We start from the raw sequence: 25,957 nt of genomic DNA, 5'->3' as shown, positions 1-25,957 counted from the left end.
ATTCTAATTTTATAGAACAAGAAATTCCAAACTAGACGGTAAATAGTCGTTAAAGCAGACATATTTTTCATAAAATATTTAACTTCTTTTCTTCAGCGAAAACGTCATTTAGATTTTTTTATCAAGTAGGTTGACGTTACATTGGTTGCATACTTCCAATGCATTGATCTGTGTCTAAATAAACATGGAATAGAACTAAACATGAGGTATGTTCAAATCAGAGCAAAAAAAAAAATGTTGCGGTGTAGAAGAATTATGCAAATTCAAGTGTCCGTAAGTGGTTGTATCAAGTAGGCCTTGACTTTTGCCACGTCACCACATCATGAATTTATTGATATACGTCAAAGCTGCGGATGTCAATTTATATTTTGTAAGAAATGTCACAAGTAATGATAAGCGGTAAAACCGGAAATTGTACTTTGTACATTTCGTCACAAAAAAATATCAGTTTTTGACACTTCAGATATAATTTGATCTCCGTGGGTAACGAGACTCGTGCGGAAGATCACATGGCGACATGAAAATCAATCAACAATTTCTCTGTCACTTATTCGCAGTAGTAGAAATGTGCCTATAGATATATCGCTTTCGCTGTCATTCGACGGCATACCAAAACTGAACCAATTATAAAACCTTGTTATCGTTATCACAAACATATGTATGTCGGGTTGCTTGCCTCGATGAATATGTTATTACAACATAGACTACTTTGGATAACAACAGCAAAGATAACAGCAACATAAAAATGTTTCATTCACTGAAGCAACGTTCGAAACAAATCAATTATAGTGCAGGTTTCTGTAATATCAAATACCACGTTATCAATATATCGAGTTTACTTGGTCTCATCCTTATCGCCGATCAGCGGTCAATGTGAAGCTACTTAAAAGTGATGATTGTAGATTGTTGACAATTTAGTTGTGTGATAATCATATGGGGGCTGATATATGAGTGAAATTTGTGAAAGTAAACTGAATAAAATATACGAAATCTTGTGTCTAGCGCCAAAACCAATGTGCTTATCAACTGCTAAAGGGGAAACCCGAACAATTTGAAATGGTAAGAGAAGAATTTCGCAATTAAATTCGTACTAATTTTTTATTTGTATCTTATAAAAAAATATTTTGTTGTCTTGTATTTTACTTTCTGTTATTGAAAGAAGCAGTGAAGGTAATATACCTGCCGTATTGTGTTGCTTCTAGCTTATCGTAAAACGTGATAATATGAATAGGGTATAAACACGTTAAGATAACGAAAACAGGAATAATTTCTTTATCTCAAAATTTTATTGATGCGCTGTATATTTTAATATTTTTATTCATACGTTTGAAATAGAACTTATTAAATAGATGAAAAAAATGGCATACCGTGCGGAATTTGAAAATATAAAAAATCGGACTTTCATTTCGATTCAAAAGAATTATTTCTTGTTATTTAGTTCTTTCAGTACAAATATTGATAGTTGTATTATACAATTAGTATTTTTAAATGTATTTTTATCGCAATTTAAATATATTTTATAAGACATTTAAAAACAAAGTCGAGTTGTTATCTTTATGCCTAGGCGACAGTGGAGGTCTTTCGAATGAGTTTCATACAATGGCGCCATTACTTTAAAACAAGGCGAGGTCGTCATTGAAACTATAGTTTTTTTAATTGCACATTTGAGAAATCTTTACAACGTAAGTATTAACAGTAACAATTTTATTAGTAAATGCAGCCATTAATGTCAAAATACACGACTACAGTGCGACATTTCCTCGGTCACTTTTAGAAACAATCTAAATAAAAATACTTGATGTTATAATAACTTATTTGGTAATAACCGCATGCTACTTTGTAAAAAATGTTATGCTTCACCGACACACGCTCCCATTATGTAACATCAAAACTTGTCTCGCCACATAACTATAAACACAATATTGCAGTAATGATCATCTGATATCTGCTGACGTCTAAAGTAGTACTAAACTTTAAAAAATATAGTATAATTATCATGTCTCCAAATTTATTTTAACAACCAGAAATATCCGCCACCCGTCCGGCTAACACTGTATTGTTATTGTTTTTCGTTCTATTTTCAACGCATCCGCCATTTTGCATCGATCGTAAAGTTAAGTGTCAAATTTGATAAGTATAGGTCACTGTCCCTCATATTTATCTGGTATGTGAAACAATTAATTGGCAGTGTTGTGTGAAATTGTCCTTTTAATAATTTATTTAGTATATCGCAATTCTTCATCTTGACATGATCGAAGAAGTGCCAGTTCGACGTTTGAATCGTAGAACACGTGGTGAGCGGAACAAACGGCGCGAAAGATACTTTATTTTTAACGATTCTTACAATTATGAGACTGAAAGTGATGTTTTGACTGATGAGGTTTCACCACCACCCACGCCGCCTTCATCCGATAACAATAATTTAATCAAAAACAATAAAAAAGTCTCCGCCATGGGACACCCCAAAACGGTAAGTCGCTAGATTAGAAAACGACATCTAGCGGCGGGTATATTTCAGGAGCCCATCTTAATACGAGATTGATGATCGTTTAAGGTGGTGGCCAAAGTTTCTTGTATTATTTCATTGCCGTTAGATAGCTTTGACAGCAGTCGTCCAAAGAGGAAAAAAAATTTTGATCCTAGAGTGTCATGATATAATAACACTTTTTTAATAACATATGAAAGTTAATAGTTGTACAAGTACAACTATATGGACTACAGTTTTTTTAAATTATTTTGGAACTAATTGTTTTCTCTATCGTGTAAGACAATCTTAAAAAATTTAAAAATAAAAACACACGGTGTTTGAGTTGGCACCGAAAAAGTAATATTGTATTTAATATCTTACCATTTCATCAAGTGAATACAGGGAGAAAATGCAGAATGGAAAAGTCATAAATTAGCCCTATTTTGCTATTCTACGTAACTCATTCGTGTCTGATATTTATTAAAATAACAATAGAAATAGTACCGCTAATAACATATCTTGAATAAAAATATATTTTTTCTCAAAACTTACTTTTGTGTTTCGAATAAGTAATTTGACGTTATGAGTTTAGAATTTCTAATCAGTATAAAACCTCTGGAAGCCATTAAAATAATGTCACCGACACCATTTCAAGTATAAGGGCTCGGAAGCCATATCCAACTAAATAAAAGTTATTATTAGTTGCAGAATCAGCGTTACACATTACTATTTAGAAAATTACTAAAATAATTAAAAATACAAATGACTATTATGATGATGATGATAATAATAATAATAGTATCAATGACACTAAAGTTTTTATTGGATTTATTGATAGTGAGTACAAAATTCTTCTTTATAATTCAACTGATGCAGTAATGCAGATCCAGATCCGCCCCAACCACTCCATTATCTGGAGATATCAGAACAAAAAACATACAAAAAAGCATATATATTGGTGCGGCGGATTAGACAAATTTTGGTTAGCATTTAACCATCTACATGCATAATATTTCTAATATATGTACAAAATTTGACAACAATCGGTCCAGTACTTTCGGAGATTACGTCTTTAATAAAAATAGATACAGACACCAGACAAACAGACAGATGGATAGACAGACGGAATCAGGCGACTACTTTTTCCGTACTGTAGGGGTCATGAAACGTCGGGAAACATAAAAGTGGCCATTCGTTCGATGGACTCGATTAGTTCCTTAGTTCACGCTCGGGAAGTAAAAAATACATCCGTTTTATCATTTCTCTAAATATCTTGAATATTAACAGTATTTATTAGCCTTTTCATTGAATGTCCCATTATGTAATACCAAAACTTGTCTCGTCACATAATTATAAACAAAATATAGTATAATTATCAGGTCTCCAAATTTATTTTAGCAACCAGAAATATCCGCTACCCTCATTCGGGAGTTCATACTTTGAAAAACTTTATCAAGCAGAGAAGCAGATAAAAAAGTGCCTCGCATTATAAGTTTCTGCAATGATTGCCTGTCGTGGAAAACCCAATTTTTATTTATCTTGTTTCAATGAATGTCATAAGATAAGTAACTTCAAAATTTTCAAAGGATATATATTGATATTTTGATTATCTTGTTATCTATTTACAATTATATTTTAGTCAGGTAATTTTTTAGGCTTCGAGGGTTTTCTGGGCCCGTCGCGATCCGCATAACTCATGCAGTATACTACATACTAGAAGAAACACATACATACTAGAAGACCCATAGACGTCGTACCGGGGCGGCGTATGGGTTTATTTCGTAACAGTATAAACACAGATAAACGTTTTTTTAATACAAATTTTGCTTAGATATAGATTGAGATATAGATTTTTGTATCGTTTTTCATAATGCATCGTTGAAAATAAGAAACATTTTCTCGAAAATTTAGTAAAATAATGTCTTCAAAATTGAATGTGTGGACTGATTTAGAAAATGCAGAATGGAAAAGTCATAAATAAGCTGTATTTTGCTTTCTGAGTAACTACTAATAGAAATAGTAATAATAAGAACATATCTTAAATAAAAAAAAAAACATATATTTTTCCTCAAAACTCACTCTTGTGTTTCGAGTAAGTAACTTGACGTTTTATGAGTTTCGAATGTCTAATCTATGAAAACCTCTCTCTGGAAGCCGTTGAAATCATGTCACCGATATAATAAGGACTCGGAAGCCATATCTAGCTAAATAAAAGTTATTAATTATTATTGACTGCACAATCACCATTACACATTACCACATAGTAGCTAAATTACTAAAATAATTGAAAATACAAATGACGATGATGATGATGATGATGATGATAGTAATAATAATAGTAACAATGACATTGAAGTTCAAAAAATAGCGCCTCCTGCGTAACGACAATGCCGGATTTATTGCTATCGATTATGAAATTAATATCTTCTTTACAATTCAATTAAATTTGTGTTGTTTGCATTGCAAACCTTCCCCTTGTAATGCAGATCCAGATCCGCCCCCACCACTCCTTTATTTAACTTCACCTCCACTCGATTATCAGTCCAACACCTGCTTTTTACCTCGAGATGTCTTAAATCGGTAAAAATGAAAAGCGACGCGCCGTCAGAACAAAAAACGATAGTGAAGGTGGGGCATATCGAAAAACGAAGGAAAAAAATTGTGGTGCCTCCACAATATCTTAAAATGTCGGACAATACACACCATAAGCTCTTCGTTGAGAAACTAAAATCTAGGCCATTTACACCAGCTCGAAGTCCTAGAGGGGCGCAAATTCATTTATCTTTGCCGGAGACCTCCAGTAGTGCCTTTGGACGAGTGACTCCGGAAGGTGACGGTAGTTTCATATTTCCTAAGTCGGTGTCGGAAATAGACCTGTGGAGAAGTGGAGAAAAAACGGACTTATTGGTGAGTCAAAAACGGGTGGTTCTCCGAAGGATACTATCTTTTGAAAGTCTGAAAGATATGCCTGCTTATGGGGACGTTATCGTTGACAAGTTCGCAGAGGAAGGACCGGTAATGATAGCTAGAACTAGATTGTCACAAGTCACATTTCAGACGAATAACATGAAAAGCGTGTAATGTGTGCTACCTGCTTTTTTGTTTACTTATGACTTTACTAATGACAGTGTGATAAGATTATGTGGTGACGGCTGCAGCACTTGTTCCCTTTAATTTTTTCTACTTCTGTTTCTGACAGTTTTCATCACCTAGTACCTTCATTATGCTTACCATTCGCAGTTTTCGAAAAAGGAAACATTTAAATCATCCTATTTTTTCGTAACATTATTCGTAACTCAAATTGACTTCATCACAATTAGTTTATAATGATAAAGGCGAAAAACTCATTTTTTTGACTACGAAATTTAAAATATTTTATGTTATACTTAGATCTGCGCATCAGTGTTTTGCATTTTCATATTCTGTCAAAATTTTTATTATTTCGTCGGAATATACTGACATGTTTTGAACAGATAATATCTACACTGGCTCACAGTGTTATATGTTGTTTCGCGTAACACTTCAGATACAATCACGATCAAATATTTCGGGAAATTCTTCCACAATAAATAACACACCTTTTTTGGTTATCTCTATGTCCACGTAAAATTAAATAAAAAACTTTGTTTACCCCCAAATCGACACTCAAATTGACGGAATATTCAACATCTTCCAGACTAGTAACGTACTTAAAAATTCTCATAGAAGAGGAAAATTTTTGTCATTAATAATTTCTAAATGCACTTATAATATCATACATACATAAAAGTGTTTACAGCAAAAATTAGTGTTATCATTTAATATTCAGTCTGCATGAAAGCAAATAGACCGTATCAAGTAAATAAAAATGTTAGTAATTAATACGATAGGGAATTTGATAGCCTCCAACAAGGACATTGATAGCTAATGAAACAAATACTTATAAAACCGAGAAACTTTCTTGTCTACAAAAATATGTCTTTCATGTTTCTGACTTTAATAGTAAATAACATGATAATTACTACAAATACTGTTATTTTTATAATATATAATAGGAGTTAGACGATAAGTTCAGTCTTCTTGATAAGTTTTTTTTTGTAGTCCTATGCAAGTAAGAACAGTGAAAAAAAGGACCACTTGTACAAAATCTTGGTAATTGGAGATCTAGGAGCTGGAAAAACTTCAATAATCAAACGTTATGTGCACCGTTTTTTCACACAACACTACCGAGCAACAATTGGAGTAGATTTTGCTTTGAAAGTACTAAACTGGGATGAAAATACTCTTATAAGGCTACAGCTATGGGATATAGCAGGTAAAATACTACCTACATGTTCAGAAAAAAAAAAATGAAATTTATCTTTCAGGCCAGGAGCGTTATGGCAACATGACCAGAGTCTACTACAAAGAAGCAGTTGGAGCCTTCATTGTATTTGATGTTACTAGAGTTAACACCTTCGAATCAGTCGCAAAATGGAAATCAGACTTAGACTCCAAAGTCCAGCTATCAGATGGATCGCCTATTCCATGCGTTCTACTTGCTAATAAGGTTAGTGAAAAATTTTGCAATTTTTGACTACGATTAAAATTTGTCTACAGTGTGATCAACCGAAAGAAGGTCTAATTAACAACTCGCATAAAATGGAGGAATATTGTAAGGAGAATAGCTTTACCGCTTGGTTTGAAACGTCAGCCAAAGACAACATAAATATAGATGAAGCGGCAAAGGCTTTGGTCACTAAGGTAGGAGCTTTGCAGTGAAAATCACGATCAGACTATTCTTGTTTCAGATTCTAGAAAACGATACCCTGCTTAATGCCGAGTCATCCAAAGATGAAGGTAAATTTTCAATCTCCAAGGAGACGAATGCTCAAAAAAATGGCAAAATGTGTTCTTGCTGACTGTTTATTCTTGTTTTATGCGTTGTCTATTGTAATAGACAACGCATAAAATAATAATTGAAAAATTTTAAATAACTATAAAAATATATTTTAGTAGTTATTTTACATTTTTATAGCTATTTTAAATTTTTCTGTTGTTATTTTATGCGTTGTCTATTATATGTTAAATTAAACATTTTTTACTTAACAGGAAGCACTTTCTAAAAAATAAAATAGAAAAATTTTAAATAACGATAAAAATATATTTTTACAGTTATTTCAAATTTTTCTAAAAAGTGCTTCCTGTTACGTAAAAAATGTTTAAAAATATATTTTTATAGTTATTTTAAATTTTTCTATTTTATTTTCTAGAAAGTGCTTCCTGTTATGTAAAAAATGTTTAATCATCGTTTTGTTTACTAAGTATATGTATCATTGTCATAGTTTTTAACCAGGTTTGTCGTAAGATCATAATAATAAAAACACCAGTATTTGTCATTTATAAATATTTTCTGAACTGTCTACAATTGTTCCAGTTTTAAATACACTGCATTTTTTAAAAACATTGTTTTATTTCAAGTAAAAACTAAAATTTTCAAAAATTTCGAGCTGTTGCATTTCCTACATATAGGTACACAAAACAAAAAATTATCGTTCGTGTTTTTCTTGTACCGATAAGTATAAGATTTGATTCTTTTGAACCCTGATGGTGTGTTTACTTGACCCAAAACTGTGCGACTGTGATACTTACATAAATATTTAAGCACCTAATCCAAAAAATCATTTAACTGATAAGACAGCAGACGAGCACAGTTTACTAGTGAGAATATGGTACGTAACTTTAAAAATAACTCAACTCATTTAATAAAATATCTTAGTTTTCTTTCACTTGGCAAGACATAAATGTCACGGTTTTCGAAAAAACAAAAACTTTTTGGAAGACGACAACAAGGAATAAGACAATTTTAGACAATGGTAAGCAGTTTTTAATCTTGGGAAAATCTAAAAAGAGACTTTTAGTTTCTGGAAGCTCTAGAAGTAACTCACTTTTTGCAATTATGGGAAGTAGGTAAGTTTTTGAAAATTTAAATTTCGGAGAAGTTATAGTGTTATCACAGTGGAAGTGGGAAAACCACACTATTACGCGCTATCTCAGGACGATGCCGCCAAAAAACTGGGCTTCTACAAGTTAACGACAATTTTATTAGCGATGACGACATACGGGATATCTCAGGTTATGTTCCCCAACAGGACATTTTCGTGGAACACTTGACTGTTTTAGAACATTTGGAATTCATGGTGTGTTAACTTCGTCTCTTTCTCTATATCTCCATGTCCCTCGAATAATTACAGGCCGCTTTACAAAGAAAAACCAGAAGCAGAAAGAAACATCAGTCGATAATCAAACAACTGCTTTCAGAACTCAGTTTAGAACGTCAAAATTGTACACTGATCAAAAATTTATCTGGGGGTGAAAAACGTAGATTATCACTAGCGAGCGAGGTAAAAAAAAACGGTTTCTGAAAACTTTCATAATCTTTACATTTGTAGCTTATCAGCAACCCTTTCATTTTGTTTTGCGATGAACCCACCACGGGGTTAGATAGTTACAATTCGGTTGTGGTCGTAGAAAAACTACAAACTATAGCACTGTCTGGGAAAATAGTTATAATAACAATACACCAACCGTCATCTCAATTGTTTCATTATTTCAATAACATTACGCTTCTTGCTGAAGGGAAACTGGTTTTTCAAGGTACCACAGAAGAAGCAAAGTCATTTTTTGAAAGGTAGTTGCTTATCTAAACGAAATGAATCACGTTTAAACGTCGTCTCTTAGTCTGTCGACTTTCCGACGTGCAAAAACTAAATATTGTTATTCTTAAATTGTTAACTGAAATTAGACATTCATTTAAGTTACGTTCAGTTTTTATTCTTGAGAGGTTAGATTTTGATTAGGTCCATTTAAGTTCTTCAAATGAGCACCAGTTGAGGGTGTATCTAAAAATTTTGCGCTGAGTGTAGTTAGAATAATAATATGCTTCCGTAGCATGGATTTATTTTATCCTGAAAACTACAATCCAGCAGATTTTTACATTCGATGTCTCACGGGCGAAAATGTTCAAGAAATGTGCAAAATGTTCATACAATGGAAGACTAGTCAATCTACAATATACTGTTCACACTGCAACCATGTAGATAACATATTGCTAGACAAACAAAACAAAAATAATTTCTTCCACGAGCTTAAATGGTTAATGTGGAGAAATTACCTATCAATTAAAAGAAATAAATGGGCACATTTAGGAACTTATTTTGTGGTTCTGGTAAATGTGTCTTGTAACATCATAAACTTTGATTTGATATTTTGTGTTTTAGATCGAACTTGTTATGGTATCATTCTTCTACTCAAAAATTTCGTTCACTGACCGAGAAAGTGCTCAGAACATCGAAGGGTTTATAGCATTTATAGGATCAGAATTTACATTCACTAACATGTATTCAGTTATAAATGTATTTCCAAGTGAAGTTGAAGTTTTTATACGAGAAAAAACTCTATATTCTAGTTGTGCATACTTCATATCAAAAATTTTGTCAGTGGTAAGAATACAAAAGGGTTTAAAGGTGGTAAACTGTTCTGTGATGTAACATCTGTAATTTTAATTTAAAAACAGATTTTACAGTAAAACAGAAATCGGTATAAATTGTAGATACCCTTGTCGCTACTGAGCACGATGTTGTATATGACGATCTTATTTACAATAATCAAGTTTCTAAATGGTTTCTACCTATGGGTTCAAATGACGTATTTGACGTTTTTAGTAAGCATGGCGGCTTCAGCTTTGGGTATACTACGACAACTAGAGTCGACGGAATGTAAAATTAATTTTTTTTGTAGGTTTAGCGTTTTCGGCAACTTTTTCCACAGTCGACCATATCGACTTATACTTAGGACCTCTGGAGTTTCTGCTTCTTTTACTTTCAGGTCTAATGGTTAAATTAGATGTTATACCGGTCGCTTTAAGGTGGTTGAAATATCTTTCACCGTTTTATTACGCTTTCGATTCACTATCTAACCTATTGTGGAAAGACGTTACTAACATTGGTAAGAATTTTGCATGAAATAAATTTTATATATAACCCAACCATGATTAATATAACATCCTTAACTTCTTGGTAATCACATATTTCACGAAATCAGAACATCCTGTATTTTAATTAAAGAGATGATGGTACATTCAAGGTTTATTTTCAGGTAATTGTGCAGGAAATGAAACCATTCCTTGTTACAGTAATGGAACCGAAGTTTTACGTAATTATGGTATTTATAAAAGTTTTAACACTGTAACCTACGATATTTTGTATTTACATTTGCTTGCAACTGCGTTATGTTTAATAGGATTTGGAGGCATAGTAAGGAAGAAAATTTTGTATAATATTTAGCTGTATAATAAATAAATCATATATATGTATGTATGTATATTTTTTTTGTTAATAATAAGTCATGTTGGTGATTGTACATTTCCAAATTAAGAAAAAAAAAGTACAACAAACAAACTATACGAAAATCGAAATTAATCAAAATTTTCGTACAACACGTAGTAAATGTGTTCGACAAACTCCGGATAGTGGTAATTAAAATAACAATACCATTCACTGGTTGAATGCTCTTTATGGGCAATAACTCGACTAGTAATTACTGAATGAAAACAGTCATAAAGATAACAAAATAGATAAAAATGTGGAAATAGTGTAGCTACTTTTATTAGGTGTGTGACTAAACCTCAAATTATCCACTGCATACAGTTATACTTTTTTTGTTGTGAAGGGGTCAAAAACACCTCAGTTCTGGTTTACTAACTTTGAATGAACGATTTATGTATGTATACCACAACCATGGCTATTTTTATCAGTCTGTATTGTTTTTCGGAACTTGAAATATAATACTACACCTACCAGTCTTCATCATAAAGAATGAAAAATTTAGGTGGTTTTACCAAGTACATGTCGTGACAAATTTTTCCTTTATTTTTAAACCTGACATTTTTAAGAGTATATTCATAATTATGAATAGTAGGTAGTTACTTCTTGTTTATAATTAACAAATGGTTATTAAATCTGAGAATTTTGGTGACTAAAAGGCTTTAAATGTTTACATTCATAAACATGTCGTTAGCAGTATGACCTCATGAAATCTACGTCTACAGATTTCCAAACGGATCTTCCAGTCCGATTTATAAGTGCCACGGGTAAAGGCCATTACAAGAATCCAACTGCAATTGGCTTTTACCACCACCCAAAATGCGTACAGAATTAAAATGAATAATAAAACACATTCATATGGAGTACAAAGTAACGTGAAATTTAACTATAAAAATGTTCAATTATTTAAGAGCAATTTGCATGTATCATGTATTTATAGGTACTGTACGTGACAATTACCTTTTTTTCGCCAAGATACCCACTTCTCAAAATTATGACCAATGTGATCTTAGAATTCGGCACGTGTATTAAACAATTGACTGAATTCATTCAAAGTATACTATTTGAAATACCTATTTGTAATTCATTTCAGAGATATGATATAAGGTGTAAACCATGAATCAGCGCAATGAATTATTAGTTTTTAAATGAAATCGTGATCTTTTTTACTTTCCGAGCGTAAGCTAGTTTTTTTTTTGTGAAGGACATTAGGCGTACATACTTTTGTAATTAGTTAATAGTATTATTAACGTTTTATTATCTGCAAAAAAATACATTGTTATTTTTTAAATGAAAAAGGGCCAAATAATAATGATAATGATGATGATAGTGCATTTTAGTATCTATTGATCAAATAAATATAAGTCTAATAAGTAATAACAAAACAAATATTATGGTACAAAAAATTATTGAAGCTTACTTAACTAATTACATGCAGCTTAATTAAATTAATTTATAAAAAATGCGTCAACAACAAATATGGATGTTTCAGTTTTTTCAAATAGAACAACTCACATTTTATTGGTATATATTATTCTATTTTTTTGTTCTCTTTCTTTTTTGCTATTTAAAGTTGATAGTTACTGCGATTTTTTACTTTTTTAAGAGACACATTAGAAGAATGAGGACAAAAAATATAGTAAAATACAGTCATAAAATAGAATTTTTTATAAACACTCTGTCTATCAAAATTTTAATTATTTGATAACGACAACAAAGACTTTTTCAAGAAAATTGGAATAACGTGGAACCGTCGCATCCAAAAGTAAACAAAAAATATACAGGTGGATTCATTTAGAAAAACTAAATTATGTAGTACACTTTAAAAACAGAACACTATATAGTTAAAAATAATTTTAGACTAACATAGTCCTCAAAGATTTTTTTTTATCTCTACTAATTAATGAGATACACTTAGTGACTCACTCTGTATATAAATGAGAAATCTATAGTAGCCATGGGCGCCGGCAGGGGGGTGCAAGGGGGTGCATTTGCACCCCCCTGGCTTAGTATAAAATACACACTTTAATTTAAATCCAAATTGCAATCTTCTAGGAAGTGGATAATAGTTTTTGAAATGGCTTCCGCATTCAGTTCTTGCAGCGGCACATATCCTAAAAATGCTTCGCAAATTATTGGATTTTGATTGTCTTGATCACAACGCAAATACGGAACTCCAATCGATAATTGTTCTGTGCCACTAATATTAGCAGTCTCATCAGCCAACACTTAAAAAACGGATGCCTGACTCATGTCCTCAATTATTTTGCCCTTCAGACTTCAGAACATCAGAACAAATTTCAGTCAATTCATTTTGAATTTGATGCGATATATACAAAGAGTTTCTTGCTCTTGACTCTAAATAATTTTTTAAAATTTCATCCCCAGATTCAATTCGAAACTGGAGCAAAGATACTATATCCTACAATGTATGGGTGCACCCCCTTGCACATAATCCTGCCGGCGCCCATGATAGTAGCCAACTAGAAAAGCGTATTGTCAAAACTCTGCCAGATGTGCGCATGCATCAAAGTTAACTGAATAAAAATTATAAGGAAAAGATTGTTTCATTGGACAGCTCGTATCAATTTCAACTTCCTTGCTGTCTTTATTAAGAGCGATTTTACTCCTGTAATAGGTGGGTATGTCAACTCATGGGACAAAAACCGGTATTTAAATAACCCAACTAAAAACACTAATTAAATCAGGTTCTAACGACGAAATACATCAACATACCAATACTAACAGATAATATGTTTGTTAAATTTTATTAATATATATAAATATTGCTCAGTTTTTTTATGCAGGTACTTTTTTCCAAAGCAACAATTTTGTGAAAACTAGTTTTTGCGGGGCTTCTAATTATCATGAAATCCAACCGTGCATAAATCTCTCTAAAAATAAACATTTTGTATAAAAGCTTGATTTTACGGTTTCTCAATTTAAATGTCACGTACAGGTTAATCTTTTAAAATAAATACAAATAAATGACTTTTTTGTGCACACTGTGTTATTTTTGGAAATCCCAATAGGTAATAATGAGCATGTTGATCATTTAATATAAAGTTTTAAGTTAAACTTTTTTTAAAAGGACGAATACTTTTTAATAATACTTTTGAGATTACGTCATTATCTTTTAGAACAGGATGAATACATAATTTTTGTCAACAAATCTAAAACTCGATTACACAAATACTAATGTGTTAATTTAATTTTCGTAGTACTGACGCTTTTTGGATTTTCAGAAAATTTTAATACATTATTAAACCATATATAAAAGAACATGTTACAATATAAATTTCAAGCCAAATTTACTCAACTTAATTTTGAGATGACGTCGTTAAATTTTTGGTACTAAAATTTGACAGTAAACAGTCTGATAGTTTTGGAGATTATAACGTTTCATGAGAAATTCAAACTGCGTTTTAGACGTACTCTACGCACTAACACCCGAAAATTTCCCAGCATGTGGACTACGATAAGTTAATTATTTTAAATAGTAGTTAAGGCAGCAAGAACCGATCATAAATGTCAAAACAACACCGCCTGTAATTCTCGAGACATAATTATGTTTTAATAACCTTTGAAAACAACTAATGGTTTATTGTGATTAAAAAAAACCTTTTGCGTTAATATCACTTAACTCATGGGAAAACTAAAATATTGACAACTTTTTTGAATAGTATCACTCATATTAATCGGAATCGAAGGTAACGGAGGTCCAGCGATGATACTCGAAAGTCCCAACGAATGACGCTAGTTCGTAAAAGTGGATTTACGTGTAGGTAAACCGCGTTTGAATGTTGACCGCTTTGCATTATATAATCACATCGATAATTCTATAAATATAGTATCGATTAGTGAGTGCAGCGGCAATTACAAATGATATCCGTCTCGCTCGTAAAAAAAAAACATCCAACAATTCAGTCTCCTCTGGTTTTTCCAAGGAATATTAGTGTGTGATTGTGTCTCAGATGTTTGCGTATGAGAACATAAATATTACTATAATAAAATTACAAGCTATAAAGGCAAGAAAGTTTCCCCAGTGAGTGCAGATAAGGTCAGGAGCAGTTGAAGACTAAATTTCTTCGCAATTCTAGTTTAGCGCAAATTACCGCGTCGCGAGCAAATTGTTGTTGCGAACAGTGATTTTTGTACACTTGTGCGGGCAACACACACTGCGACACACTGCGAAATGGTTTTAAAGAGAAAGTGTAAGAGTTTGTCATACTTAATTTAATCACCTATTGTGTATACCCACCTTGAATGTTATCTTGCACCAAACTAAAACAAAAAATTTCGTTGTGCCTCTAATGTAATCTTCTATTTTAGTATTTTTCCTTCTATTAACGTTGGTCTGTGCCAAGAGCCAAACCATCAGCGATTCACTCAACGCGTTTACAATCGATTTACTAGCGGTGAGTTTAAGGTAACCTTGTTTATTTCTTTAATTACTTGTTTGTTCTGAAATGTAGGCAACGAGTCGAGAAAATGGAAGTCCAAGGAATTTGGCTCTGTCACCATATACAGTGTGGACACTTTTATCCATCATTGATGAGGGTGCTAAAGACAACACTGCCAAACAACTGGAAACAGTTCTCAGGATACCAGACGCTTCAGGAAAAAGTGCCTTCAGAAACAATTTCAGAAACTTGTCAAATATTGTTTCGGTAAGTCAAACTTGTCTGTATGTAAATTTGGTTTAAATGCGACACTGAGATCATTCGAGTTAATTAATTTTTTATTGGAACAATTTGTGGTTCAAAGAATTCTGTTACGAAGAACAAGTTATTACTTATGTATAACGTCAGTTTGACACTTTAAGTATAACTCCGTTTTCGACAAAGCGGCAAAAATCTAATATTTTTTAAAGTAGAAACCCTGGTTTTTAACACACTTGTTAAAAGAGGACAAAAATGAGAATAGTTTAAATATGCAGGAAAAATAAATACTACAGAAAGAGAATCAAAACTAAGTTAAAAAATAACGTAAGAATTATCTTTTAATAATATTAAAAACAATAAGTTATAATAGTAAGCATTAAAAACAAAAGTGTCATTAAAAATCGATTACATTACAACTTAGGGAATTTTATCCAAAAGGTTTTAAAGTAGATTCTAAATGTAACCCCAGGGGTTTGTTGTGTGTGTTTTTCTCAATTTTGTTAATTTTTACTTACATACGAAAAGTTTCTGCTTAAACTTATACAGATGTAAAGTTCCAATTATAAAATATTTAGCAAAAACATATGAAAAAAATATATTGGTATATAAAGCAGGACTTGTACTGAAACTATAGATTCATAATCGAACATTAAAATTAAAAATCAAAAATAAAAACAAAATATTTACGATGGCAATACTATAAAGGTTATCACATAAAGATATTTGAGTCGAGTATCATAAACATAATCCAAAAGATTGTCTGCACAATAATTCTCTCCACAATAATTCTCTCCACAATAATTCTCTCATTTCTCTCTTAAACATTTTTACACAAGCACAATGTTTAACATATTCCGGTAACTCGGTAAAATTCTATAACTTTGTAAAACAGAAAAATGTAAGTTTCTCTTTTTCGTTTAGTAGTTACTGTCTATCTCTGAACAATTTTATGGATGATCTCCAAAATTAATGAACTAATTATTTTCAAGCTTTCAGTGTATCTTAAGATGCTAAAACATCAAAATTGTCCCCTTAAAAAATTTAGGATACCACCTCAAAATATTATGTGGTATAATAATCCTCTAATAATAAAAATAATAAATTTAACTAATTAAATTTTACAGTTTGTCACATACACTATATACACAGACTTTTCACAAGTTTATTTATTTAATGTTTTTGAGAGTTGTTGGTTGCAGTACAGTGTCAAAATTATTTATGATCAAGTCGATTTTAGAAGTGACACGACGTGTGCCTGTTTTATTATATTTCTTTTATAGACACAGTATACTTGAACGAAAACTTATAAACACTTGTGGCAAAAAATTTTTATCCTTGTCAAATTTTACAAGTCAATTGACACAACTTAAGCAACAGTAGTCCATAAAATAGCCATAATGTGGGAGAAACCGTAACACTAGCCTGGTCGAGACGTAAATTCCATTCACGTTTGGTGGATTTACAAAACCGGGGTCGGGATTTATACAAGTCCTTGTACGTGTGCTCGTTAACTACCACAAACTGTTGTTAATCTTGGTATAGGTACAGTGTGATAAGAAAAAAATATGATCAAGTCAACCTTGTTTATGGGGATGTATTATTATTTTTTTTAATAATAACTACGCCAATTTTGTTTAGATCAAGAAAATTAAGAACTATAAACATTTAAAACACAGGAAAGATATACTACCGTGTGATGCGCTTATTAAATTAATGTCCAAATTTTTAATGTTTTGTTACAGTTTGTTAGCATGTTTTTTTTTCACTTTTACATCTTAACAATGATAATACAGTGGCTTAAAAAAATCATCAATAATTTCTTCCGGTTTTCCTTTTGATTGTGGTTTCAAAATCATGAATGTGCATAACCTCATTTTATACTCCAAAGTATGTTGTTTCTGCTCAAATAAAATTAGCGTAATTTTATTTGTTTAATCATAAATAGTAGGCTTTAATGACTCATAAAACGGAAAATATTAGTAGGTACATTTTCCTTATAAAATCCATGCGATTAACTAATATTTTGTAATGACGTAAGTGAATGAGTAATGTATTTGCCACCAATTTATTTCATTATCAAAATGAAGTACGACAAAAGCTGGTAAAAGATTGTAAATTTCCCAATTTCGTGGTATACAATAATCATGGCATAATTAAAAATTGTAAGAAAAATTATTATTTTATTGCTTATTTTTTTGTACAATTTACGACTACAATTTATTGTTGCACATTCTGGTGGAATTAAATAGCTCTCGTGATAATAATTAAATAACATATAAACCACCATTTTTTTTTTTTAAATAATGAAGTAGAACCGCAAGATCAAAACAATTGTAAAAATTACAAGCTCAGAAGTTTATTCTGTAGATCAAATAGCAGTCACGACAACACGATTATGTAAATTGTAACCCTGAGTTTGCTGTATAAAGGGATATAAAATATACATGAGAATAAATTCTTAGTAGGTACCTACTTTCTGATTACTAAAACTTGGCGGACACTGGGTGTCTTTTCTTGTCAAATTTTTGAAACACACAATTGTACTTTTCCTTTCATTCACATAAGTATATTAAATAACAAAAAACAGGAGCATAAAAAGTGGGTTTTTCAAATAAATAATGAGACCACTAGCGATTTGAAACCAAACGTGGGTGTGTTGGAGACTATGGGATGGGCGTCCTACGATTAAGTAAGTTAATGGATTTTGCATAAAAAATAAATATTACTTATTTATTTATCTGAAAAAGTAAAATGAAGATAAATATTTATCAGCTACTGGAATTTACATTCTAGTGGAAAGATGTTTAACTTTTGAGCTCCTTTGATAATTGACACAAGAATCTGAAGCAAGAAGGCGACAAATGACACAATTATAACCTGTCACTCGATTGACAGTGTTATTTTTGATCGTAAGCTAAGCTATCTAATCATAACAATGAATATTTATTTATTATTTATTTAAAAAAAATGTGTTTTTTTTAATGCTTAGGTATTCGATTTTACTGCACCATCCCCCGTACGTAGAAGTTTATTCATTTTTCATTTGAAAAATTTTAACATTATGACTAAATTGCCAACTATTTAATTTTTTATATATTTTTTTAAATCAGACCAGGTAAAACTACAAAAATGAAATTTTGTAATACTTAAGAATCATTAGTTTGAAACTTGTTTTCCATAAATAAAGTCAAAAAGTAGAATGGTATCTACAGCGTGTCCTGATATTTGATTTGACACGTGACTGAATATTTTTGGGTCGCATATTTACTTGACAACAGTTATTCTTTGAAAATTTTCTTCTTTTGCGTCCGGAAAAATAATACCGATGTTATAATTTGACTTTAACCCAAAAATCCAAACATAGATATCCTATATAATTCACTTCTTTTCAGGCAAAAGATTCCGGGGTCAACTTAGACATCTACAACTCGATATTCACAAGAAAAGACCAAACACTTAAAACAGAATACCGCGATGTTGTCCGAACTAATTACGACGTTAACGTTCAACCAATCGATTTTGACAACCAAGACGTAGCTAGTGCTACAATAAATAAATACATAGCTCAGGCTACAAAAAACAGAATAACAAATTTCATAAACCCTGGTAATTTCTCAAATATATTTTTTGTTTATAAATACTAAAACTGAGTTTTAGATGACTTAGCATACGCCAGCGTGTTCATAGTCAGCGCTTTATATTTCAAAGGCGCGTGGATGCAACCCTTCAACCCAAATCAAACAAGACCTGATACTTTCTATGACGAGAAACAGAACAAACTGGGCGAAGTCGACATGATGTATCAGATGAATCCCTTCGCTTATGCCAGACTCGAGTGGATCAGAGGGTACTCAGTGGAACTACCGTACGGAGAAGTAAGAATCCAAAACGCGTTAAGTTAATTGTTTCAAAATTATTTTTTAGGGAGACAAAATGTCTATGCTTTTAATTCTACCGTACAAAGATCAAACCGTGCAAGGTATGCTACAGTTAATGACTCAAGAACCCTTCAGCAAAATCATCAACAAGCTGGAGAAAGCAGCTATAGATTTTGAGGGCGACGACGTTCAAGTTTACCTACCACGTTTTAAAATTGAGTCAGATTTAACCCTGAATGCTATTTTACAGAAGGTAAATAATCATTGATTGGTCACGAGAAACTACGCCTGTTGTGAAATCGCAGAGGCGTGGCTTTCGTTAACCAATCAGAACACGCAAATATCGCTTACTGTTTCTAGATGGGTGTAACTGACGTTTTCGACGAGGCTAATGCCAACCTCCTCGGGATGTTCGAGCACTTTCTCTACGTAACTCGATTAATTCAAAGGGCTGAAATCGAAGTTAACGAAGAGGGCACTGTGGCGAGTGCCGCTTCTGGTAAATTACATATACATATAACAATATGTGTATACAACTCATCGTTTCGTTTCAGGTGCTTCCGTAATAAACAAAATGCCTCCGCCCAAATTCGTGGCGAACAGACCGTTCCTTTACTTCCTAGTGAACAAACCAACAAAAAGTATTATGTTTGCGGGGAAGATGACTGTTCCATCAAAAGTTGCTAGTTAGAAAAAAAAACTATCAATAAGTAAAATAGTTTATTAGTTTTTTAGTGTATAAAATATAAATCACAGTATAGAATTCAGACCACGTTCTCGAATATGAAACATGTGATTTACTTACAAATTATTGTAAAATATATTCTTTATAATTTTTTAATGATTTCAATTCTTTTTTAAGCTGTTTCATTAGATCTAATGGCTGGACTAAAATTGATATGTCCCGTCCCACTGAGTTAAGGCGATCTCGAATTTGATTTTTCTTGAAGAATAAATTCAGAGGTCTTCCGTTGATTTCCGTTAGGACCCAGTTCGTTAACGACAAACCATCACATGTTTTAGTTTTTGCAGATAAACCTTGTCTCGCTGCTAAGCTATCGGTTTCCACCGATTCAATAACTGCCGTATTATTCTCTTGAATTATTCCTAGTGACTGACCTTCAGTCTCACGGTGGATCAAGAAAACTTGACCGTGAGGAATTCTCTTAATGATAATATCAACCTGAATACAAAGGCTTCTTGAGAAAAACTGTTGAGATAAAATCGACTCCACTCACATATAATCCACAATAGTGCGAGCCCAGAATTCTGTACGCCTCGGCCGCCGTCTTTACGGATATTCCAGCTATATTTATAATTTTATCACCTATATGTAGTACGTTATATAACATTGGATGGTCCTTTTGCTTCCAACCACAAACCCTAGCATAAAAATTAGTCCAAAGTTATTTCAACAGAACTTCTTTCGATTTGGAAAAATTAGATAAAATATTTTTTTAATCAATTAAAAAATAAAATTTCTCTTACCAAACGGAATCAAAAGCATCAACTAAAGCGATTGAGCTAATGCAGTCTTTCTTTCTTAATTGTAATTTCACACCACTGGAATGTTTCATTTCTTTCTGTAGCTGTAAAACTTGCTGCTCCCTGAAAGTTTTATACGGTAATGGTGGTTGTTGGAGGGTGTTTGGCGACCTCTCCACTTGTCTATTGGACGGACCTTAAATAAACGAACAGCATTAACGTAATAAAATGTTCTAAATTCAAGCCAATGCCACTTCTAAATGTATTTAAAGTTTTTTGTTCCTGATCTTGTTAATACCCACCTGGATCACCTTGAAATAAGCGTTCGTAATGACAATTACTGGACGATTCTGTACTGATTTGTTGCACTGCATTGGATATATCATCGAATCGAAATACTTCTGGTTCTGATGTACTCTCTCTTCGTAAGCGCGGTGTGTCTTCATTCGACGAAGTCTGAGATTGAGATCTGTTCCTGGAAAAGAATCTCGATTGGAAGAATAGAAAATTATTTCATTCGTAATGTAACCGAAAACAAAAATAAGAGAGTACGGAAACATAGAATGGCCAGCGTGTTGCGAAAAAAAAAAAACATTTCAAATAAAATTTCCCCCTGACCATTCTACGCTTTCGTTGTCACTAAAATATACGTATTATAAATCGATTTTCCTCAAAAAAGATACTTCAGTAAACAAAAAATAAACTCTCCAATTTTAACTTTGCTTCGAACTTAAAAGCACTCGAAAGAAAAAGGGAAACTACACACAACAAAAATGGAAGATTAAAGAACAAAAGGTAACAGAAACGGGAGAAAGAGTAGGTACAGTAAAAAAATCATACGGTTGTAAAAAATCAAAGAAAGGAAAATACGAAAAGCAAATATGCCAATAGGAGTCGCAGAAAAATTGAAAAAATTAAAATGGGAAAAAAAAATATGGTGTAGTTATGAAAAGAAAATAAGAAAGATATAGAACGAATGGAAAACAATGAATAGAGAAATAGCGACTAAACAGGATCATAAATTCGTTTGCAGTAGACACTATGATTGATAAAAACAAAGATAAAAATGTACAAATAACAGAAGGATAAAGAATATATAAATAACGACATATTAAAAAGATGACAAGAAATACAAAGAAAGGAAAGATGCTGAGTGTGCAAAAACATAAAACGAAAGATGAAAAGATTGATAAAAACACACGAAAAATATAAATAGAAAAGTGAAAATAAAACGCAAGAGAAAGAGACTGTGGTGCGTGTTTAAGATCGTTTCAGGTCGTTTGCTTTACCTTGACATTTCTAGTTTTTTTGAACTTTGTTTGCATAACTCATGCTTTTAATAGACATCACGTCAAACCAATTTTTTTAAACAAAAGTATTTGCACACGACCTAAAAAACGCTTATGAATTGTGTACCAATTTCTTGTTTTTAATAATAGTGACGTATACTAATGATTTTTATATTACTTAAGATAAAATACTAAGTTACTGTTTCATGCCAATTTAACAACAATAAATAATCACTCGCATGGAAAAAAAGTGATAATACTTTTTTTATTGTAGTTTGTGAGGTCAGTAAAACATGTGATTTCGAAAATTTTATGTAGCGGACATAATTCTACACTTTTGAACATACTATACACGATATTATTATATAACAAAACAGTTCCATAAAAAAAGCTCACCATTGCCGTGTTATCGTTCGTCGTGGCCCCGCACTACTCGGTTGAATTTCGATGCCTGGCAATACTTCGGGGGCACTAGTAGGGGGAGGTGGTAACGGGGAATTGGGGTCTCTTGTAGAAAACAACTGACCACGTGAAATTTCTGGTAACTTGGAGTAAACATTATCTTTGGGACTCAATATTCGTAACTCATGTAATTTCGCCTGAAGACTAGCTACCCAATCTAACATCTGCTCCCAAGTAGGAGCTGTTAACCTCACAACTTCTGACTTTAATGTCAAAACAAATTCGTACTCCTGCTCGTGGGGGCAAATCGTAGGAGATACATGCTGCACATCATTTAAGTAGACAAACCAATCCGGTTTGTGAAGAACTGCGATTTTGTTATCCGTGTATGATTCAAGAAATGCGTCCGTATCATCATGAACGCAAAACACGACCCACAGTTTGTCGCGTTTCTGAAAACATTCGTTGTGTACGCAAGGCTATAGTGTGTGGTTGGATTACCTTTTTAATGTTCGAAGTATTTACCTTTTTCAGCCAAGCATTTTTGTGGATTTCTCGGAACATTATGTTTCCGAATTGACTGCGGGTTTGATTCGGGTTTTGTGATGCCATTTTAACAACTTCATGAATTAGCTGAAAACTTGATTTTCGGAATTAGAAAGTGAAATTGCTTCACCACTTCAAGTGTACGAAAAATACACTAATATAACCCACATTTTGCGATTTTAACTTTGAATATTTTTTTAATAGAACACAGTTTCGTAAACCATACAGTTTTTAAGTTGGAGAACTTGAAGAGAACCGATTTTTCTTTACTTATTGTTTATTCCCAGGTTATCAGTTTCAACTGACATTTCGATTATGACATAAAACAATCGCAATCGCGACTTCCTTATTACGTTACGACATCTAGTAAATTCTCTAATCTTATAAACTCAATAATTATAAAAACGTAGACATAAACAAAGATAGTTCTCTAGGGGAAGTAAAATCACATTCTGAGCGTCAAATCGCACATTTTCTTTACATTTTTAAACATTTTATTTGAAAACTAGTTCCAGTCTTTTGCGTGCGCATTTGCATTGTTAGCACCAAAAAATACATGTCAAATGATACAAATTCTTCGCTTGTAAAGGCAGATATAAGCCCCGCCTATGTACTTCTGCGGCCATTTTGTTACTCACCAAGTCAACAACGTGACAGACTACAGTTTGTAATTCCCTAAAAAATCAAAAATGTGTCGATAAATATATTCCAACATTTCTAATCAGTACGGTAATTCCGGTATCACATATGGACATTTGGTAAAAATGTTTAGGATCAAGCTTACAACTGTAACCCTTGTCATTGTTCTAATTATTTTTGTTTTAATTTCGAAAGCTGTCTTCGATAAGGTGCACTTAACCTTACATATCGTTGTTGATGAAGAATTTCATTTGCCGTTGGGACGTGCGTATTGTAAATTTGAATTTGACAAAGTAAACGTTCTGTAAACATGTGAGCAAAAATTAATTAGGTGTTTTCAGTGGCACCCGAAAGTGACAACTTTCCCAGGGTTGTATCTACTAAGTAGTTTATTGTTCGGAGCTTTCGATCTTTGTTCAACGTACTGGCTGAGACTAACGTCTTTGATATTCTCAGTCGTTAACCTAGTATTGTTTTATTGGCTTCTAAGTGTAAATAACGAAAGCGTAAGTTGCATCAGATTGTACTCGCACTAGCTAAAATTTTTATTTGCAGCCCCCATGGCAAAATATCATTTCTTCTCTCAATTTGGCACTACTGCCACCCTTGTACTTTTTCAGTCATGTCTACTACACTGACGTTCCTTCACTTACTATGATTTTGATTTTGTTTTTACTATCGCAGCGAGGGAATCACTATTTGGCCTCGATTTTTGGTAAGTTAAAAAAAAAATGTTGGTATCTCCTTAGTGACCCAAGATTTTAAAAAACCAATCATGAGAGAAACAAATTTTAAAAATATGTTTTGTACATTATTGTGAAAAAGAATGGTGCAATCAAAGATCAGTATTTTGTAGAAAAATGATTTGAATGCTAATTTTTTAGGTCTGTTGGCAGTTTTATTTCGTCAAACCAATATAATCTGGGTTGGAATGGTTTTTGCGTGCTATGTATTACAGGAAATTATTATAATTCATCAAAAGAAAACTAAAACTAGTAATAAAGGAGTTTCTGCAAAGGTAAATTATAGCACTCTTTGTCATCTTTTAATACTAAAAACTTTCCAGGAACTGGGAGACTTACTGAAAACTGTGAAACGTGATTTATGGAGTATCACTCAACAAACAAAATTGAGTTTCTGGTTGAACGCCAGTTGTTATGCATCATTGTTAATTTTTTTCATGTTATTTGTATATTTCAATGGAAGCATAGTTGTGGGTGATAAATCAGCCCATGAAGCTACAATCCACCTCCCCCAACTCTTTTACTTTTCTCTTTTTTGCTTATTCTTTGCGTGGCCATTGTTTGTTCCTGAAGTTTTCAATTTTTTAAAATTTGTTACAAAGTATAAAATCTTCAGTTTGTCTGTTCTAGTACTAAGTCTAGTCATAGTTTACTGCAATACTTTAGTACATCCATATATGCTCGCCGACAATAGGCATTATGTCTTCTATATATGGAATCGATTTTACGGAAAATATCCTCTTTTCCGTTATTTTATAGTTCCATTTTATTTATTTGCATGGTTTGTGATAGTAAAAAAATTGTTGGATAGAAAAGATGTAACATTCCTTCTTTTCTTCATTCCATGTACGACGGTAGTTTTAATCGTACAAAAGCTATTAGAATTTCGTTATTTTTTCATTCCTTTTGTTTTGTTTAGGGTGAAAGTAAAACATGTGTCTGTACATTCCCTTTTCTATGAGTTTATTACTCATTGCGTACTTAACGTATGTACATTGTATTTATTTTTTACGAGGACGATTGAATGGCAGGACTATGATTACCCCCAAAGATTAATTTGGTAGTGTTATTATTGTGATATGTATTAATAATGTATATTTTGTGCAATATATATGTATGGTGGAAACTGGGTGTGTGTGTCAAGTTACATTTTTGACATGTTTGGAACTTCTGGTTGTATACGTGAATAGTCAACAGGTGTCAACATAAATGTGATTTTGACTGTAATGCTGTCACAAATAAACGATTAAATAATTAAACTTCGTTGTATTAAACTATGGTATAATAGTTTCTTTATTTGTGAAATCTATTTATTATGTCACATATAATGTATACAGGAATGGATGAGCTCTATGATCAAATGATGTCCTATTTAGCGAACAAATCAAAGTACATGTCCCTATAAAAGAGGTTACAATATTATTAAAAATCACCCAATCTGTATTAATTTCAATCGAGTCGGTCGTCTAACAGAAACTCTCTAGTAAAAGTGCTACAATGAC

The 25,957-nt window shown here is 32.2% G+C and overlaps 5 protein-coding genes across 10 annotated transcripts; 4 read left to right on the top strand and 1 right to left on the bottom strand.

The window, feature by feature from the left end:
• The first annotated feature begins 621 nt into the window (after nucleotides 1-621).
• On the top strand, nucleotides 622-7,889 carry Rab32. Of its 4 annotated transcripts, XM_064072246.1 has the most exons (6): nucleotides 4,900-5,374; nucleotides 6,548-6,761; nucleotides 6,814-6,995; nucleotides 7,046-7,189; nucleotides 7,237-7,378; nucleotides 7,506-7,889. In XM_064072246.1, the coding sequence occupies exons 1-5, from the start codon at nucleotides 5,054-5,056 to the stop codon at nucleotides 7,345-7,347; spliced, it is 972 nt and encodes a 323-aa protein (XP_063928316.1). In that variant the 5' UTR covers nucleotides 4,900-5,053; the 3' UTR covers nucleotides 7,348-7,378; nucleotides 7,506-7,889. The 4 variants fall into 4 exon arrangements, with proteins under 4 accessions (XP_063928318.1, XP_063928317.1, XP_063928316.1 ...); XM_064072248.1 differs by lacking the exon at nucleotides 4,900-5,374 and adding an exon at nucleotides 622-1,059 and having other exon boundaries at nucleotides 7,237-7,889; XM_064072247.1 differs by lacking the exon at nucleotides 4,900-5,374 and adding an exon at nucleotides 2,205-2,470 and having other exon boundaries at nucleotides 7,237-7,889.
• A 66-nt stretch (nucleotides 7,890-7,955) lies between these two features.
• LOC135141278 (protein scarlet-like) lies at nucleotides 7,956-10,770 on the top strand. Its single transcript, XM_064072243.1, has 11 exons — nucleotides 7,956-8,157; nucleotides 8,205-8,301; nucleotides 8,347-8,395; nucleotides 8,445-8,625; nucleotides 8,680-8,829; nucleotides 8,878-9,116; nucleotides 9,377-9,653; nucleotides 9,706-9,927; nucleotides 10,038-10,173; nucleotides 10,226-10,432; nucleotides 10,583-10,770. Exons 1-11 carry the CDS (start codon nucleotides 8,155-8,157, stop codon nucleotides 10,768-10,770), a joined length of 1,749 nt encoding a protein of 582 aa, XP_063928313.1. The 5' UTR covers nucleotides 7,956-8,154.
• A 351-nt stretch (nucleotides 10,771-11,121) lies between these two features.
• On the top strand, nucleotides 11,122-20,187 carry Spn77ba (Serpin 77Ba). Of its 2 annotated transcripts, none has more exons than XM_064072484.1 (8): nucleotides 11,122-11,206; nucleotides 15,142-15,227; nucleotides 15,285-15,479; nucleotides 18,866-19,079; nucleotides 19,131-19,348; nucleotides 19,398-19,604; nucleotides 19,712-19,850; nucleotides 19,906-20,187. In XM_064072484.1, exons 1-8 carry the CDS (start codon nucleotides 11,194-11,196, stop codon nucleotides 20,040-20,042), a joined length of 1,209 nt encoding a protein of 402 aa, XP_063928554.1. In that variant the 5' UTR covers nucleotides 11,122-11,193; the 3' UTR covers nucleotides 20,043-20,187. The 2 variants fall into 2 exon arrangements, with proteins under 2 accessions (XP_063928554.1, XP_063928553.1); XM_064072483.1 differs by lacking the exon at nucleotides 11,122-11,206 and adding an exon at nucleotides 14,606-15,023.
• On the bottom strand, nucleotides 20,059-23,546 carry LOC135141409 (uncharacterized). 2 transcript variants are annotated; one of them, XM_064072480.1, is made up of 6 exons: nucleotides 23,029-23,546; nucleotides 22,522-22,979; nucleotides 21,139-21,311; nucleotides 20,840-21,032; nucleotides 20,590-20,734; nucleotides 20,059-20,534 (listed from the first exon to the last, which is right to left on the bottom strand). In XM_064072480.1, the coding sequence occupies exons 1-6, from the start codon at nucleotides 23,137-23,139 to the stop codon at nucleotides 20,160-20,162; spliced, it is 1,455 nt and encodes a 484-aa protein (XP_063928550.1). In that variant the 5' UTR covers nucleotides 23,140-23,546; the 3' UTR covers nucleotides 20,059-20,159. The 2 variants fall into 2 exon arrangements, with proteins under 2 accessions (XP_063928550.1, XP_063928551.1); XM_064072481.1 differs by having other exon boundaries at nucleotides 23,053-23,546.
• Nucleotides 23,547-23,703: 157 nt separating this feature from the next.
• Nucleotides 23,704-25,714, top strand: LOC135141410 (putative Dol-P-Glc:Glc(2)Man(9)GlcNAc(2)-PP-Dol alpha-1,2-glucosyltransferase). The gene is made up of 5 exons (XM_064072482.1): nucleotides 23,704-24,005; nucleotides 24,054-24,218; nucleotides 24,268-24,427; nucleotides 24,597-24,730; nucleotides 24,779-25,714. Exons 1-5 carry the CDS (start codon nucleotides 23,838-23,840, stop codon nucleotides 25,517-25,519), a joined length of 1,368 nt encoding a protein of 455 aa, XP_063928552.1. The 5' UTR covers nucleotides 23,704-23,837; the 3' UTR covers nucleotides 25,520-25,714.
• The last annotated feature ends 243 nt before the right edge of the window (nucleotides 25,715-25,957 follow it).

This window comes from Zophobas morio, unplaced genomic scaffold, assembly GCF_036711695.1.
Source record: "Zophobas morio isolate AGI-343-1 ecotype UQ-CSIRO unplaced genomic scaffold, CSIRO_AGI_Zmor_V1 ptg000044l, whole genome shotgun sequence".
Lineage (NCBI taxonomy): Eukaryota > Metazoa > Arthropoda > Insecta > Coleoptera > Tenebrionidae > Zophobas > Zophobas morio.
This window is presented reverse-complemented; position numbering and strand designations above follow the sequence as displayed.

Bases quoted from the DNA above. Each gene is read 5' to 3' on its own strand.
- Rab32 (XM_064072246.1), top strand. From the start codon at position 5,054: ATGAAAAGCGACGCGCCGTCAGAACAAAAAACGATAGTGAAGGTGGGG. The intron at 5,375-6,547 runs GTGAGTCAAAAA...TTTTTTTTGTAG, and splicing joins GAGAAAAAACGGACTTATTG to TCCTATGCAAGTAAGAACAG. The intron at 6,996-7,045 runs GTTAGTGAAAAA...ATTTGTCTACAG, and splicing joins GCGTTCTACTTGCTAATAAG to TGTGATCAACCGAAAGAAGG.
- LOC135141278 (XM_064072243.1), top strand. The intron at 8,396-8,444 runs GTAAGTTTTTGA...GTGTTATCACAG, and splicing joins TTTGCAATTATGGGAAGTAG to TGGAAGTGGGAAAACCACAC. The intron at 8,830-8,877 runs GTAAAAAAAAAC...TTACATTTGTAG, and splicing joins GATTATCACTAGCGAGCGAG to CTTATCAGCAACCCTTTCAT.
- Spn77ba (XM_064072483.1), top strand. The intron at 15,228-15,284 runs GTGAGTTTAAGG...TCTGAAATGTAG, and splicing joins TTACAATCGATTTACTAGCG to GCAACGAGTCGAGAAAATGG. The intron at 19,349-19,397 runs GTAAGAATCCAA...ATTATTTTTTAG, and splicing joins TGGAACTACCGTACGGAGAA to GGAGACAAAATGTCTATGCT.
- LOC135141409 (XM_064072480.1), bottom strand. From the start codon at position 23,139: ATGGCATCACAAAACCCGAATCAAACCCGCAGTCAATTCGGAAACATA. The intron at 21,033-21,138 runs GTGGGTATTAAC...CGTTTATTTAAG, and splicing joins CTTATTTCAAGGTGATCCAG to GTCCGTCCAATAGACAAGTG. The intron at 20,735-20,839 runs GTAAGAGAAATT...TTTTTATGCTAG, and splicing joins GATGCTTTTGATTCCGTTTG to GGTTTGTGGTTGGAAGCAAA.
- LOC135141410 (XM_064072482.1), top strand. From the start codon at position 23,838: ATGTTTAGGATCAAGCTTACAACTGTAACCCTTGTCATTGTTCTAATT. The intron at 24,428-24,596 runs GTAAGTTAAAAA...CTAATTTTTTAG, and splicing joins CTATTTGGCCTCGATTTTTG to GTCTGTTGGCAGTTTTATTT. The intron at 24,731-24,778 runs GTAAATTATAGC...AAAACTTTCCAG, and splicing joins ATAAAGGAGTTTCTGCAAAG to GAACTGGGAGACTTACTGAA.